This window comes from Plectropomus leopardus, chromosome 5 (assembly GCF_026936395.1).
Source record: "Plectropomus leopardus strain MGB_pleo_1.0 chromosome 5, ASM2693639v1, whole genome shotgun sequence".
NCBI lineage: Eukaryota > Metazoa > Chordata > Actinopteri > Perciformes > Serranidae > Plectropomus > Plectropomus leopardus.
In genome coordinates, this window is record NC_142180.1 from 15,167,568 (window position 1) to 15,186,082 (window position 18,515).

The 18,515-nt window shown below is 41.6% G+C and overlaps 1 protein-coding gene across 1 annotated transcript in view; it reads right to left on the bottom strand.

Annotated features, from left to right (window-relative positions):
* nek7 (NIMA-related kinase 7) overlaps positions 1 to 18,515 on the bottom strand; it is a 70,359-nt gene that overhangs the window by 3,701 nt on the left and 48,143 nt on the right. Inside the window, exons 8-9 of the mRNA XM_042515112.2 lie at positions 14,631 to 14,725; positions 2,738 to 2,851 (exon numbers count right to left, since the gene is read on the bottom strand). Of these exons, the coding sequence (XP_042371046.1) occupies positions 2,738 to 2,851; positions 14,631 to 14,725 (209 nt within the window). The remainder of the gene's footprint in view (positions 1 to 2,737; positions 2,852 to 14,630; positions 14,726 to 18,515) is intronic.

Below are 18,515 nucleotides of genomic sequence, written 5' to 3' on the forward strand. Positions count from 1 at the left end.
GCCGCTCATCTTTTAATGTCCGCTAGATGAGCTGTTTCCACAAAAGCGATAACAAGGCAACAAGTAATCAAGCTGAGACAAAGATGCCAGGCTGTAAGTGCACTGATCTCTTATTGGTCTGAATCTAATATTACCTGAGCCCACACACAAACACACGCACACACACCCACATGCACATGCTGCTGCCACCCCATTGCCATCCGGAGACAGCACTTACACTTGAAGCCGAGCGAAGCGGCTGATTGGAGCAGATAGATAGACAGGCTCGCAGGCGGAACAGCCACCGCCATCATTAAAAAAAAAAAAAAGAAGAGAATAAAAGATGGAGAGGAAAGAGGAAAAAAAATAACATCTACGCAAGGTCGCTATGGTAACCGTCTTCCGACTTCCTGGCCGCTGTTGCGTGGCACCGGCTTGGACGAGTTCTCGTCAGCCGCTGTGTTTATGTGTGTGAGAGAGAAAGATGCAAATTCAGACAGTCTGAGAATTAGTCCCACAGAATGGAGATGGAGATGGAGTGGGGGGGGGTTGATGCAGATATGTAAAATATTCATGCGCTTCTTTGCATGGCGAGTGGGACGGGGGAGTGTCAGGTGGAGGGAGGGGGGAGTAGAAGCTGGTGAAGGGAGGCGTGGGGGGGAAGCATAGACGGAGATGGTTAAATGACACAACAAAGATGAGCAGCTGACAGTTTGCTGCCGATCCTTCAGGAGCATTGTTTACATCCAGACAGGCGCTGCAGGCACCCCCCTCATCTCCATCTCTCCATCGCCCTGTCTCTCGCTCTATCATTCCCTCTCTCTTTCGCTTTGTCTCCCTTTCTCCTGGATGGGGGTGACATGTGGGGCAACGCAGAAGCTCAGCGTGGTGTGTGTGTGTGTGTGTGTGTGTGTGTGTGTGTGTGTGTGTGTGTGTGTGTGTGCGTAGAGAGCTCTTGTAGCAAAATATACACTTGCACAATTGCTCTTGCACATAGAAAAAACACACATAGACACTACAGAGGCTGGAGACACATTGCAATTAGCCTTTATCAGCCTAATGAAGTAAATACCACAGTATGATAAAAGCTTCTCATCAGGGTTTACGAATGACTAGAGAGAAACGAATCAGGAAAGCCACTTAAAATTAGCCACGGTGGACTTAAGTGTGCAGACACTCTGAAAGCAGAGTGGAAGGCATGCAGTTAAAGGACACAATAGATTGTGCACTTTTTTTGCTTTAAGGACTGTAGCTGTTTGTTTCCAGCCCCATACCTAGATAGCATGTATGCCTTTAACTAGATATGTGTGTAAATACAAATACATGTTTGATGCAGTTATGCCAAAAGGTCTTAGATCTTTAAATGTATTTTTCCTCACGCTCAAGGAACTCATTTGTTTTCTTTCATTTCCATCCTGCCATGAAACCAACATAACAAAAATGTAACTTCACCCAAAAACAATGTATGTTCACCTCAATGGATTAAACAACTTTAACAAGTTCAAATACTGCAGACAGATCTTCCTTCAGTTCAGAGAAGAATAACTTAATTAATTACCAGTAGATATAAACTGGATCACCATGAAGTCGTGCGAACAACAACAGTCACTTCTAGACAACGAATTATGTGAAACCAGTAAGCTAGGAACTGAGATATATAGTGGAATACAGTGGCCCAATCTCCCTGGCAACTCTGCCGTGCTTATCTTATTTACTGTGTTGCTTTATTAGCATCTTTGATAAACCAAATTTACCAGCATGGAAGTTAAGCAACATATTGAAGGCACCTAAAAACACTCAATATCTGTCTTAGCGTGTGCTACATTTGCAATATTTACAGCACTTAACCTCACATGCTAACTGATGGAGTCTGGTAGCTTCGAGATAACAGCTTCAGATTCCAGTCGAAAAGAGTTGTCTGACAGGAAGGCATTGAAAATACTGACAATTTTTTTTTTTTGGTGGCTAGGAACTAACCAATCAAGGCAGAATTCATACAGCTGTATTAATTGTTTACTATGAAGTAAATGCAATAACTCACAAAGCTTTAGTGTGCTCATAACAAAGCACAGTGTCACTGCTAAATGGATGTAATGCCTGCAGTGTATATGCGTGTGTGCCTTTGAGTTTTTGCACGTGTGTGCACTTTGTTTAATGCATTTAAGAAGAAAAAAGACAGAAAATGTTAGAGAAAAAAATGCCACCCACACAAAGAGGGCATGCAAACACAAAGCCATGCGTCACCGGCAATCAGCAATAAGGCAATCTTTAACCACAGCCCGACTATATTACATTTTTGTGCATGGGTAAGTCTACGCAGAACTACAGCAGATGATTTAACATTTAGTAAGAGAAACATGACACTCCAGCCCATTCAGTTTCACCCCACTTTGTAGCATGCCCACATGCTTTTGATATGTGCATTTAATTTTCAAATGGTTAAAGTCATAGCCGGTCTTTTGATCACAAAGCAATATCATACTGTGCTGTAGCTCAGACAGCTGGGTGGATTTCACTTACATATAAAAAAAAATACTTTAATGGTCAAAACAAGTAAAAATCAGCAAACTGGTACGGCAAAGACAAACCGGCCACTACTGCTTAAAACAGTAGTTCACTTATATAAATGCTTTATCATAAGATATTAAGATTTTTCTCTTAGAGGAGTTCAGTGGTTGAGAGATGTTTCCTTTTCAAACATTGAGCAGATCAGTATCTACTTACCATAGCAGTGAAAGGGGACTGGTACAGTACTTACCTCCTCTGAGTAGTGATCTGAGGGAAGAGGGGGATAGTCACACTGTTCTATCTTCTTACAAAGGGAGTAAAGGTTCATCTTATCCCCATAGAACGGACTCTGCAGGGCTGCCATCTGAAATACAAAGATGTGAGGAAACAGAGACAGGAAATGTAGGGAGAAAGAAGGGAAAGACAATAAGACAGAGTGTTACAGAAAGTAAATACATAAAACACTTCAACAGGTGCTACAGTATGTTAGAACAGTTCACTGCTATCAAGGTATATGACTTATTGATTAAAGCAGGTTGCAAGAGACAATAAAAACAAGTCGATTCACTGTATGTCCAAAGTTTTGTGTACACTTCAAATCAGTACACACTTACTTATGTTTTTGTTGTGGAATGAGCTGTGGTCTAAAATTCAAGTGGACCAAAACAGAAAAATCCACAAAAGCTTCTCTTAGCTTATGCGTTTTCCTCTAGTGTGCTAGTCCTTTCTGCTGCACTGCTTCGAAAACTTAGAGATATAGAGTTATACAGAGATATAGAGACATAGAGTTGAGAAAGGAAGAGGAGAGAGTGAGAAGAAGGGTGCAGGCGTATGAGAGGGAAGAATTTTTCAGTTTGCTGGAGCAGCGAGAAAACTGTATCCTCTGGAAAACAAATGCAAGCAAGCAGAGCAGAGGCAGATGGGAATGGTAAGGAAGAGTGAAAAGGATGAGGAGACTTTTGCTGAGTGGAAATAGGTGAAGAATCCCTCCCGCCTGTCTCAGAATAGAAAATATAGCATGCCATTTCTGCCACGGTTAGCAACTGACTCACTTTTTATTGTTTAAATGTGCATGCAGACAGTGAAGTCTGCAGCCCGCTTGCATAACAAGCACAGTGAAATTCTTATTTTTCTGATTCAATGCTTTCGAAATAAATACTGCGCTAGGCTTATGTGTTTGGGCAAATTGCTTAACTAATGATAAATAAACATGGTTGGAGGAGCTGTCAGTGTTGATGATGATGAGCTGCTCGGAGATGCTGGAGCTTGTTGACTTGGTTTTCATTTATTTACATAGTATTACATAGGAAGCATTGGGTTGCAGTGTTTGTATAACTAACATGATATCAAGGGATGTATAAAGAGATATTTCTGGTCAGAAATAGGCCTTGTCTTATGCAAAGGTTTGCACAGTCAAGTATGTATCTGAAATCCATATACCAATTACATGCCCTTCACCTGTTTTAGAGCATTTCTGATCTCCCTGAAATGTTGTAGTAAATCTCCATGAATTCCAGAAGACATAAAGTGTCTTTCTGGACCAATATGAAACAGGATCTGTGGCCATTAATACAGTCATTGCTCAAAGGTTTCTGATTTTCTCCCAGCCTCTATCTGCAGTTTTGCTTCAGCAGGAATTTTAATCTTGAATGTGATCTTGATGAATGTTTCATCTTCAGGAGCACGCACAGTTATAAAATGATACAACAAAGAATATAGTGTACAGATGATTTTTTTTTTTTTTTACACATTATTATTTTTACTTCCTTAACCAAGGGTCCCACAATAGTACTGGAGAATGTACAGTATGTGTTTGACAGCTTGTTAATTGCTAGTGTTAAGGAAAAAGACAATGTATCCACATATGGATCCAAATGGAATCCATCCATACAGAATACAGCAGGTTAGTGTGAATCTGCCACCTTCCACACAGAAGACACTCAATACTGCTGTGTAAATATTACCATAAAGGAGACACAGAATAAGAGGAGCTGTCTTTTAGTTACAATAGATGACAGGTAACCCTGTGCCATCGAGAGTATAAACATTTTTACAGCACCTGAGGACAACATCATCTGATTTCTAAGCATTGCATCGCAAATAGTTGCATTTGTCTGAGTTACAGAGACAAATTAGAGGGGCACTTGGAGGGAACAGAAACTCTGCTAAGGCTAATAGTCCAATCTTAAATGACTTGAAAATCTGATATAATTCCAGAACTATTAGAATTATGTCAAGCGAGCACTTTGTCTGGGTTAACATTAGTCAGTATATGCTGGTTGTTTTTTTTTTTTTGTAAGCATCGCATGTAGTTTTTCTGGCAGATTAAAATACCAATGGCTAAAATGTCCTGTGGTAAACACACCAAATAAATGAATAAATCTGTTAGTCCACCAAAGCCATATAAGTGTGTCCCTGCCTCTTGAGAGCTTCGACAATATTCGAGGCAGAGAGTGTGCTTGGTGTGGGTGACGGCATCACGGATCATGTCCTCTAGGTAGACCTTTAGCACAGCAGGTTCCTTCGTAGATAAGACCAGAGATACGCTTCCCCCCGATGAGCCAGATAGCTGTTATCACAGAAGACTTTACCTCTCTTCTTCTGTGATTAGTCACTTTGTTCAGTGGACCGCTTCTTTATTCAGGGTATAGTATTTTAAAACTATTTAATTTGACGACTCAGAATACAAAGTGGATCACAGTTTTGCTGGAGTTTTTTTCGTATTTCTTGCTGTTTATATGTAGGTTATTATATGACCAGTAGTTATTCTACATAGGTGAAATTCTTGAATATCTTAAGTTACTTTCTTTAGTTACTATATTTAGTTACTATAAGTACTTTCTGTATGAAGTTTGAGCAATCACGTGTGTAGGCTACCCAAGAGGATTACTGGTACCTGTGAATGTGGATTGTGACAGGGAGTCATCGCATTTCCACAGTGGGCTAGGTTCGTCATTACTCAACTTTACAATTTAATGGATATTAAGATGTATGGTATTTTAAGGCCAAATACCCAATCTCGAGATTTTAATGAAAATTGTGTGTTTATCAGCCCTGAGATTCAGATTTGCTTCAAAAGAATGAAATGGGTTCTTGCTTGGCCCATCCTTCCATCAAGCTTCATGAAAAAGAGGCCAAAAGTTTTTCCCTAATTCTGCTGACAAACAGAAGGAACCAAAAACTTATTGGTGGAGTTAACTAAACTGACACTTTAAGGTCCAGAGCACAGGGGTTAATGGTGTTTACCGGCAGAAATGGTATATAATATTCCTGACTATGTTTTCATTAATTGTTGTTCTACAGTAGCTCAGATTGGACTAAGCAAACACTGGCTGTAGACAGGACCATTTGTATTTTTGCATCAGCCATCACACTTCTCCTATATGCAATCTGCAGTCTCACTGCTATACGCCACTAAATCCTACACACTGGATCACTTAAAGCAACTGCTTGCAGAGTGCAATTAAAAATGTTATTTGTCAATTGGCCTCTTCGTCAGCTCACCCACAACGTCTGGCGAACTATTAATACTAACACAAAAAATTCTTGCCAGCTGGAGATTGCCTCACTTTGTTGCATGTAGCTACAAATGTAACCCTTTGACATTGCTCAAAAAGTGCCAAGCACATCACCAACTTGTAGGCGGCTTCTTCATTTTAGTCTTCACTAGAAAATGTGTCAAACACTGACTGCACAGAGACAGAAAAGTTCTTGTTCCCTATCGGGGCAGATTTTGACAGAGTCCCTGTCACAGCTTCCAGTGGGAAGTCAAGATGACTGCAGCAGAATCTCAGTGGGCCGTCTCTCCTCTGGACATAATCTGGCAGCGCACATTCATCCGTGCACTTAATCAAACACTCATATTAATACAGTATATCCTCACAAAAACACATGAAGACCAACTAAAGAGGATCTCCCTCTCTTTCTCCCCTTGGACACCTCTCTCCCTCTGCTCCAACAATTACGAGGGAGACTGGCACAGCAGGTGGCTGACAGTGATGAGATGTGTGAGGAAATGCGTATTCCTGTGTGTGTCAGCAATGATGCGCTTCCATTAGCAACAAAGCCTCATATCTGTAACCTAAGATTTCAGATTTGATTCTGCAGCGATGGAAAGACGCACATTCAAATTATCAGTCCAGTATTTTTCTGTTACATTGAAGACAACCGTCGCTGCGACAATATTTATACGACAATTAGAATTTGGACTTTTTTGATTGCCTAAAGCTCCCTCAATTAAAATCACCAGCTAATTTGTGACTGGCTGCAGCCTATCAATACATCAATACATCAGTCTGGTGAGGTAAGAAAAAATTGGATTTTATCATCAGACGTCCACCACTGAGGTCAACAGACATCTTGCTTGCTCTAACTTAAAATACTGATCAATGTCTGACAAACGAACTGAGAGCTCTCAGTCAACAAGAGGGGCAGTGCCAGGCAGGCTCCTTCAAAAATGGTATGAGTGCCCATGTTTGCCCCCCCCAAAAAATGCTAACTGCCCTCAGTAAAAGTTCACTGCAGTGACTTGGAAAGGACCAAGTGGGAAAAAAACACTCTTAATTGCTTGGTAATAAATATATATATTCACCTTTTAGTACTGTATAACAGGTAGTGTGGTCGTCTGGGGGCTCTATAGTGTTTCCTGAAACTATAAATGTCTCAGTAAGTGAAAGGAAAAAGAGTGTGAGACAAACACACAGAGAAAAAGAAGAAAATCACCCAGCTACAGACACCAGGAGGCAAAGGGTTAAACAAGACCCCATCGTATTTTCATGCATCTTCTGCTTTTGACAGATGAAAAATGTCAACTGTCCTGTTTGTATTTGGGAGTTTTTGCACTATTCATCTGCTTCATTAGTGCCTGCTGCTCCTAGCCCCTGACAGCTGCCGGCCCCCTGCGCTCAGCATACACACACACACACACACACACACACACACACACACACACACACACACACACACAAAAAAAAAACCTTTTTTTTCAGACTGTGTCGTCGCAATGGGTTAGATGATTGACTCACTCTCTGACCTCTGAGGCCCTGGTGAGTATGAGACTGTGTGTGTGAGTGAGTGTGTGTGTGTGTGTGTACGGTTCATTGATATTCGAGAGACATACAATGCACACGCATGCCTGCTGTCTGTCTAAGGGGTGTGAGCTGCTGGTGGCATAACACACACACACACATACACATACAGACACACACACACACACACACACACACACACACACACACACACACACACACACACACACACACACACACACACACACACACACTCTCTCTCTCTCTCTCTCTCTCTCCCGCCTTTGTTCCTCGGCTCTTCTTCAGCTGGCCAGGCTGTGCTCTCCCCAGCCCAGGCATGTAAAGCCAGCATCCCTGTCCGTGTAAAAGGTCTGGATGGGGCCTTCCAGCGTAATTAACACTGATCCCGCTCTCTCTCTTTCCAGCTTCTCTCCCTGTACACCAATTAAAAGGAGCTGCGAGAGGCTCCTGTATTCTCCCTCCATCCCCCCTTTTATCCCTGGAGCCCTTCCAGCCTGCGACCCAAGGGTTTCTCACAAGTTCTAGCTTACTCATTTACAAACGCACACACATACACACAATTATGGGCGCGTGCTACATCAAAATAAACACCTAAATGTTAACACACAAATGCAAAATAGAGGCATATTTTGTATTCTCTTTCTTTCATCCCCTCTCTCTCTCTCTCTCTCTCTCTTTCTCTCTGTCTCTTTCTCTCACACACACACACACACACACACACACAGTACAAGTGAGGAAAGCATGACTTTTTTATGTGCTCATTGGTCCTTCATGTGGTTTTATGATGATATATTAATCAAGGCAATAAGCCACAGTGTAGGGACAGTCATTAAAAATATACCTTCACCCAGTGGAGTCATCACTCCTCTACTTCAACACACCAAAAATATAAGAAAGATGAGAAGAAGAAGAATGGACGGATGAACTAAAAGTGCCAGATTGTTCCGGAGGGTTGAACTTTTGAGGAAAAATGATAAAGGATGTTTTTTTATGTGCCCGTCTTGCTGCAGCTTTACTGTGAAAAAGTGTAAAAATGTTGGATTTTGGGTTGCGAAAACAAAAGGAATGGATAAAAAATTTGGGGTATACAATTATTTGCTTACTTCCTGAGCGTTAGTTAGGTCAATGCCACTCTTGTGTCTGTCTTTTAAATACCAAGCTACAGCCAGCAGCCTGTTAGCTTAGCATACAAGCTGGAACTAGTGGGAAACAGCTAATCTGGTTCCATCTAAAGGTAACTAAAATCCACCTACAAGCGCCTCTGAAGTTCACTGATTAACACGCTATATATTGTTTGTAATACACATATGGCCAAGACACACCAACCCACATCAAAGAACTAGTGGCGACTAGGCCAACTGTTGCAGCGCTTATATCTTGGCAAAAATATTGCACCTGAACAGACTACAAAGACTACAGCCAACAGCCAACTGACACTGATTCAACATACTGAATCAACCGATTTATAATAGATCCATGGAATCAACCAAGAAACTGCGGGCAACAGCCAACTAGTGCCAATGGTGCGGGACACGCACCACGGGCGACAAATGATGACTGATGGTACATCATTTAACAACAGTCAACTGTAGGATTAGTGAATCAGGGCCCATACAATATCCAAAGTGTAAAAATGACAATTTGTGGTTTTACAGGGACTTTTTGACTTCATATTTAATGGATTGATTTGACATTGATCTCAGCCTGTTCATGTAACTCACAGCAAAAAGCTATAGGTGTAAAACCAAACTACTCCTTTAAATAGCCAGGAGTTTTCAAAGATTTTTTCTTGGCTTTTTGCTTTTATTCAGATAATTCAAGTATGAAAGGGGGAGAGAGAAAGGGGACGACATGCAGCAAAGAGCCAAGGCAGGAATCGAACCTGTGGCCGCTGCAGCGATGACTTGACCCTGCTCTACCAACTGAGCTACTAGGCACCCCAGCCAGGAGTTTTAAAAAAATGGATTTGCTGTGGACTCATAAAAGTATAACTGAACTGAAAGCTCTTTTACCAAATGTTATTAATGATTTAAGCTAAAGGCAGAGAGAAGGATGGGAGGCATGGATAAGACAGGTTATGGATTAGTAAATACATACAGGTAGGGTAAAAAGACCTAACATATTCAACACAAATGGGTCGGATAATTTGTTAGATTTGACAAACCTTATACTAACACTGGCAGGAGGAACATCAACACAGCAAAGCCTACACATATTATATGAAGAAGATAAAAGGAGACTAATGCTATCCACAAGCAGCAGCCTTAACCTTCAAAAACCCCACTCCCATTTTCAAAAACATACAGAGAGCTAGCCACAGGGCCAACTCATCACATGCAAACGCCAGCTGCTGAGAACCCAGCATTTTTGGGTCTCATAAAACTAACAGCAAAACAAAAGGGGAGGGAGAGGAATGAGGCAGGAGGCATGAGACATTGGCACAGTCAGAGGTAAGGATGGCTGAGCTCCTACAGGAAGGAGACACATTCCAGTAAAGCTTTTCCAAGATATTCTCCTCCCTGCTAACCTTTATAAACCACAGCAACCACAAAACATCCATAAAGCTGGAGACCTATAGTGTGTGTGTAAAATGCATATATTTCACACAGAACACGCAGAGAAATGGGGTGAAAATGGGAATATGAGATGGTTCTGAGTGAGAGCAGGAGCTGAGAGCACTAAGAGACCACATCTCATTGACTGGCGTGCGACCAGATCCCCTCCTAACCTTCCTGGTCACCCTGGGAGACGACTGCTCCGGCTGCAGCATCCCTGTTTACCACGGTGTAGGAGGTTTGGGTGAGGGGGCACAGGGCAGGGTCAGGTGATATAATGAGGTTGGACACGAAGAGAACGGGATCAAACAGAATGGGAGATGAAGATGGACGCAGATACAATGACCAGGTATCGACGGACGGACCCTTCGGACCTTAACCCAACCCCCAGGCGCGAGAATGAAAAATGCAGGCTCTCTCAAATGGAGCTGTTTCACACATAAGCAACCAAAACTCCCTGGGACAAATACACAAAAACATACAATCCTCAGCCCCTACTGTATGTTCAGAGTGAAATCAATGAGTACCAAAGGGATCAGGCGTGGACATCTATGTGAATTCCTTATGCCTGAAGGTTAAGTGAGGAACAGGGGAGGCATACGGAGGGGAACATAGCAGAGGGGAGTAGAATAGAGCAAAGCGGGATGGAGGAGAGAGTTTTGGTGAGAAAGAGATTAGTTTCTTGACACTGAATGCAGTATGGAGCCCTCTTTCCAAGAAGAGTGGAAAGCAAGGGTCTGCTCTTCAAAGAGAATATGCATGGCGTGGTGAGCACCGCTCTGGTAACAATAAGGTTGTAAAATCTTTATCTCCACAGGCTCTATGCAAGGCTCACCTTGACCTGATGGCTGGAGCTCTGTCTCTGCTCTTGTACCTACTGTACTTTCTCTCTGAATGAGCCAATCTCTCTCTTCTCTCCAGCAATCTATAACCCCGCTCTCACTATTTGTTATTTTCCCCTTCCACATCTCCGCCTCTGCTCTTCCATCTCCTCTTTCTTTTCAATCTCTCTTTAGAGTTCTACTGCCTCTCCCCTTCCACTTCTCTAGCTTCCTATATTGCTCCTATATAGATTCCTAAACTTTTTCACCTCACATCTGTATTCCCTGCCTCCTGACCTCCTGAGGGAGCAACAAGTCTCCCTCTATTTCTTTCTCCACTTTTGCTCTCTGGCTCTCTCCTTCCCTCTCCTCATCTCCGGTCTCCATCTTTCTTTCTCTCTGTTTAGTCCAGACTGTGACCCCTAGCAGTTGTCCTACGGGTCAAAGTCATAAAAGATCAATGGACTGTGCTTCCATCTGAAATTGTGGCTCAGGTTGCACATGTAGTATGTTGTATGAGGAGTGATAATTAATCACGATTGATTAATTGGTCATTAAGAATTTGATCCACCATGTGAAATATAACCAATCAAATGAAGATCTGATTCTAAAATATGAATAATGTGCAGCCTCCAATCAGATTATAACCATAATCATTCATAAACCCGGAAATCTGTCAGAATTTCAGCACCTCCATTTCCCTCATCTTAAAGTCAATGGGTTTTTTTAAATGGATTTTTGGTTAGAAGCCTGAAAAAAAGGCCTGTGGTCAACACAAGCTGAAGAGGATTTCATGTTTTGTGCTACAACATAAAATACATCAGTAAATACTCCAGTCATGAACTCTGAGGCCTTTATGTGTCTTAAAAAAGGCGGCTGCTGACAGGGGGCTAAATGAGACTACAGAATGTCATCAAGCCGAACTGTGCCAAACAAAGCTTTACAGTCTCGTAACGGTGGCGACACAGCCATGGCGTAGTTTCGTTATAGCCTAGCAATAACTTTTTACACCTAGCGACTGCATTTAGGCGTCAAAAATCCTGAAAGCGGTGTTCTTTATGAAGATTATCTTGCTGAACATAACAAGTAAGCATCATAAATGTTCTTTTACCACAGAGCTTATTTATCCGCAATGATCCAAAATCCAATGGAAAAATCGCATTGGCTTTTTGTTGAGGGAACCAGGGCAACATTAACTTTCGGGTTTGGCCTACAGAACAACATCCTGGGGCACTTTGTATGACTCTCTATCTATCTGTCTATCTCTCTATCTCTCTATCTCTCTCTCTCTCTTTCGCTCTCTCTTTATCTATCTATCTATGATTCTCCATCTATGACAAGGCTGAGTTTGAAGAAGAGCACTGTTGCAACACTGAAAAATGAAGCAGGCAAAGCAAAGCATTATTCAGTTATATTCAATGTGTTTCAGATGTGTAGGCCTCTTTATATCTTTATATATTTTAGAGGCTCTTCAATGCTGTCAGAGGATATGTTTCTGGGAACTTTGAGGAAAAAAATCATTTGGTATTGTTTGGTATAGAGATGTCAGTTTTGGTTAATTTTGCTTTCGACAGGCCGACATTGATTAACAGTTTACCATTGACATCCCAAATTTGGTACAGGCAACATTTTGCAACCCTAGTTTGCAGTACTATGACAATTTAGAAATTAACAGTTTCCTAACAAAATATTGAAAAGACAGTATTTTCAAATATAATTAAATCAAGCCAAATGTTTGATGATTTTTTGAGGGTTTAAAATATTCAACTCTCAAGTGTGATGCTAAAGCAGAGTGTATAAACATTTTAAAACATCTGGGGCATCTGGTGGGTTCTGCTTTTACACTTCTCTCTTTCCTTGCATTTCTTCTCCCCTTTTGTTGTTGCTGTCAAAATAAAAGTAAAAATGCTCCCCAAAAAATCTTGAAAATAACTAAACATGTCGTGTCCAGCTGTGTGGCAACTGATATCACATTGTTTTAACTTAACCTACAAAATCACCTAAACCAATCTCACACTAACAAAATTAACTGCATCAAAATCAGCTTAATTAAGCAAAATTGTGCTGGTGTGGTTACACAATCATCATACCTGCAGAAACTATGCAACAAGATTAATATAAACTACAGCAATCTGTTTTTTGTTAACAGTAAGCATTGCATATTTCATGAAAAACAACATACAAACACCACACATATAAAGAGTACGAAAAACAGAATGTGACCTACAGCATCCACCGCTTTCAGCCAACTACAGCCCAGCATTGCTGCACTGCATTGTGGGGAACTAATTAGCATGAAGGACTGTGGTCTCTGAGTAACCATGACCTGCAAGCTGAGCTCAAACTTCTTCCTTGCGCGTTCTCCACCTCTCTGTGCCTGAGGCGCTGTAGAGAAGGTGTAGTCACTGGTGCGTTGAAATGCAGCCCAAGTGATCAGCAACTCAGGGGAGTCAGGAGAGAGGGGGGGGGGGGGGTTTCCTTGGCCAACAGTGTGTCTCTAAAAATGTGTGTGTGTGTGTGTGTGTGCCTGTGTGTGTGCGTGCGCACATGTGCGCTCAGTGCATGTGAAGGCTGGCAAGGTGAAACATCAGATTGACTGCTATCATCCACATCTATCATTGTTCTGCTCCTCACTCTCGCTCCTCTTTGTTCCCTCCGCTGTGTGCTCCTCCCAGGCTCGCTTCCACTCAGTGTGGTCTACAGCAGAGCCCCGTGGTGTTTTGCTCCTGACTAATCAAACTAGTCAGTGTCACTGGGTAGCCTTATCTAAAACACATGGCCATGTCAGTTCCCTTCACTCGCCTGCTTTTCAACATTTAGCAGGTTCCCAAGCTGAAGGCCTTTAACTCAAAGAGTCTTAAGGCCTCAGAACAGTCAAACCACAGGGAAAGAAATAAAGAAACAGGAATTATAAAGAGTAAAGAAATGCAACATAGTATTTATATCTATTATATTAGTGTATTCATGGTTCGAAAAGCCTGTGTTTTCCTCCACAGAGTGGGGTCTCATATCCGCAGCCATAGATGTAACCTTCCCAGTCACCGGGATTATTTATTTTGCCCTGTCAGAATCAGTTGTTGGGAATGGCTGCCTAAATGCTAGGGGAATAACGTTAGCTTGTAGCTTGTGTTACTCCTTGTTTTCATCGAATTCCACTGACACACCGGGGTGAAGTCAGCGTAAATGAGATGACATGTTCCCACTGATTCAACCTACTGTCATGTAGAAAGAAGTGGCTCCGAACGCCAGACCTGTTGGCTATGCGAGGATCACCTTTTTCTGATCTGGGAATAGCATTACTAGCGCTACTACTAGCATGTCTCCCTGAAGTAGTGTTTAGGTTTGGGGATGGGAGAGGCAGACAGCTCTAAACACAATTTAAGCTGTATATTTTATTTTGCAAATGTTCTAGGATAGTTCAAAGTAATGTTTGGTTTGTAAGCAAAAGCCTCATACCAAACATTTTGATACAAATACATGTTATGTTACACTGCTAATTATTACTGCAAAAGTGTTTGTATTCTTTGTTTTGTACATTATGACTTGTAGTGGAGGTGAATATAAAAACAGTGAGGAAGCGCAGGTGTATATGTCCTTACAGTACTCTATTATATTGAGGATGGTTTGTTTGTTTACGGGTGTCTGAGTCAATGTGTTGTCATGTCACTCCTACAGTTGTCTGCAGGGTGACAGTGTGTGCACACTTTCCCATAGTTTACCTCGTAGAGCAGGCATCCTAGCGACCAGATGTCAGATTTGAAGTTGTATCCGTTTTCATGTATCCTCTCCGGTGACATGTAGTAAGGAGTACCCACTGGAACACAGAGAGAGCGAGAGAGGAGGAGGGAGAGCGACAGAGGAGCAGGAAGGAGGGAGCACAGGAAAAGGACAGAAAGAGACAGAGGTAGAGAGGGAGAACAGGACGAAGAGAGAGAGAGAGAGAGAGAGAGAGAGAGTGAGTGTTAACATTTTGCAATGCAAACCCATGCTTCCCCCACTTCATCAACATCACTGACACACCTCACACAGTACAGGAATACAGGTGAGGAATGGGGGTGTTTTCTCACACTTTGACACATTCAGAGGTTGGAGTACTCACCATGTTTTAGAAAAAAAGAAACTAGAGGGAGACTTTAAAGTACATTGTCTCTGTTAATTCTATGTCAGCTGAAGTAAGATGATATTTAATAAGGTTAGATATTATCACGCACACTGATACAGTGCATGCAATTGCAAAAGTACCACAAAGCTGCATACATATGTACAGCAGACATGCTCGCGCACACACAAAATATACATAAATCAGTTCTGATTACTGGGGCTCGGTAATGATCTGAAACAGTAGTCAGAGAGTCCGCCCAGGGAGCGGCGGTGGAGCCTTAAAAGTTGGCCCGTTTCTGGTTCTGCTTTGGAAATTCAAGAATCCCAAACTGCCATGGCGACTGGCAGAGCTCCAGAGAATCAGACCTTCACCCAACTGGACACAAAGACGAACCACAGCTCAACATCACATCAAGAACACGCTGCAGGAAGCTCCTGAGATTTGCTGCTTTCTTAGTCGAGTCTGGCTGCTTTTTTCATTTGCTTTCTGTTTGCTGCGATTTCCCCATGTAAAAGTCTATCAAGCAAATCCAGCAGAGGTTTTATATTAATCACATATGGTTTAAGGATGGAAACTTTAGCAGCCCTCTAACCTGTGCTGAGCAGCTCTCAGACTCTGCTCGTTCCACATCCTCTCAAGCAAATATGTAAATGAAGGCTGACTGAAATATGGAGAGGCTCTGCCGAATTGGTGTACAACAACCATCAGTAGCATCAATGCATATAAAAATGTGTGTAGGCTACACTGTAGAGTTTGTGCTTTACATGTCAAAAATAATCAACATCTTGCATTCTTGCAGGCATTCATTTGGATTATTAACCTGAAAACTGATTTGTTACACCAAAATATTTGGCTTAGATTACTAATTAAGTTTCTTATATTTCAACTGTGACTTTCACTGAATTCCAGTTGTGATTACAATATGAGACAGATGAACTTACATTGCATCATTTTATTTTCTCACTGTTAATGACTCTTTTCTCCTTGTTAGAAACATGTTCACTCTCAGCCTGTGGTGTCCAGCACTACGCCATGGAAGAGTTGTTTTCAGTCCAATCAAATATGACACCAGCTCATTTCGCTCCCTTTCTCTAGAACTGAGGGTGTACACATTTACGAAATTAGCTGGTGGAGTAATTAGTGTAATTAAATAGGACTTGACACAACAGGCTGAAAGGACACACTAGGAGGCCTTTCTCATAGCTCAGCGAGGGAAGTTAGATTTAAGACTTAGTTTGTAATAAAACTGAGCCCCCCCACCAACCACCACCAAAACAACCTCAAAAAACAAAACTAAAACTAAAACTAAACTACACTAAAGTGAACTAAACTAAATTAAAGTGAACTAAACTTAACTGAACTAAACTAAGTTAAACTAAACTAAGCTAAGCTACACTTAACTAAACTAACTTAAATAAACTGTACTGAACAGAGCTAAACTAAACTGAGCTAGGATGAGTTAAAAACATCTAAGCTAAGTTAATCATTTATTTCGTTGAGGGGGGGGTTGTCTTGTATACAAGACAAAACCCAATCTTGGGTTTGTGTTCTGGGGTTCTGGGAAACAGGCAGATAGAGCTATGAGGAAGAGTTTTTTACAGCAGGCAACTAGTAGTTGTTGAGTTTACAACACACAAACAGCTGAAGTGAGCTGGGTAGGTGAGAACGGCTCTCAAGTGGAAAGAACTCAGGAGAAAAGTCAGCTAACAGGAAAATAGTAGGAAAAAATCTTAACTACACATTCACCCACAGCATTTACACATTCACGCACACACAAACCCTCCAGAGCTGTTCTGCACATTAACAGGTTGGAGAAAAACTCAACTAATGTGATTGCAATTAATAAAACTATTACAGAAGGGGTTATTAGATTTGAAGTCTGTGGGAGCTGAAATAAAAGCTAGCACTTTTAATTTTGGTGCAGATCTAATTGGGTTGAGAAAACATGCTTTTATCCTAAATGTGCGGTTTTGAATAATGAAGTGCTACCTGTCATTCCAAAAATAATCAGCACAGGCAGGGACGAAGCAAGAGAGAGCAAGTGGAAGAATAAACAGGGGATTGCTGTTTTAATTGGTCATCAGGTTGGTAGTGTGGTTGGTGTGTGTGCCTGTGTGTGTGAGCTGTGAGGTCTCATGGTGCGGTCTGAACAAGCTCCCCTAACATTCATTATTAGTTGATTAAAAAGAATCAGCCTCTCTTATGCTAATAGTGGCATAAAAAAGGCGGCAGAGCTGGGCTCAGCCTCCTTCAGCATGCTAAATCAAGGGCACATTACTTATTCATGCAAATAAATTGAAAGTCATGTTGGGATTGATTTCCATTATTGTGAATGGCCGTGACAACACTGTGTGAAACAGGGTAATTGTTGTTGTATAGGAGGTGAGATACCATCCAGTATAAAGAACCCCGCACTTCTAACCCTCTGCCGAACGTTCTGTTAAATGAATTAAAACCAGTGTTCTTTTAAATCCATTTATTAATTTAATTACATACACTTGCTGCAATTTCCCCATCAACAATTTACAATGAAGCTCTCACACTTAAAGGGAGTTTCCATTCATGGTGTAAACCTCTAATCTGTGCTCTATTGCCAGTTTCTGTCTTTTGAGCAGCAAGCACGATTCTGCTGGAATCTCAAAGGCTGTGATTGCATTTCTCTCTCAGACCCAGGGCAAGAGTTTGGAAACCTCTGCTCTCTCATGTTCTGATAAATAAGATGTAAAGTTCTAGGCAGAACCAGAAAGGACTTCATCTTATAGTCTATGCACCCTCTGAATTCCCTTATATCCCCATTATGTTTTAATTTTTTATATGTCCTGCTGAGCCCCCATTCGGCTCTCCCCCTCCCCCTCACTGTTTCACAACTTCCTTGCTCACCTTTTAAAGATAACTAAGCCTTTATATACATTTTGAAATAATCATAATAATTTCAACACCAGCATCCCTTTAGTCTTTCTGCTTCCATCTTGTTCTCCCTCCTCCTCTCCATGTTTCCCCCAGTACTCATCGTTAACACCTTACTCATTACGGGTGTTAATTGCAGGTATATTATACTACTTATTACTGCCAATTGGCTAGTCTCTTATTTCTCCAATGATTGCATCAGTTTTTTTCTTGTACTACAGTTTTTGTTTTGTTTTGTTTTTTCTATGTAATCAAACTCTTTTCATAACCCTACATACCCATCCTCAGCACTGAAGAGTGTGTCTTTTCTATGCTTGTGTATTTGACTTTTATGTCCCACAGTGCGGACATGTATGTGTCACTGAATCTGTGGAAGTGTGCGTATCCTGCAAATCCTAGTGAGTGTGCACAATCATCTGTGCGTGTATTCAAGCCCGTATGGATATGCACATGCATCTCTGTGCATACATACATCTGTATTTGAGACAAAGAGTCTGAGTATCTCTCAGTGTGCGCAAGAGTGTGTAAGAGACACAAAAAATGTGTATGTGTATGTGTGTGTGTGTGTGTGTGTGACACTGCAGGCTGTTGAGCA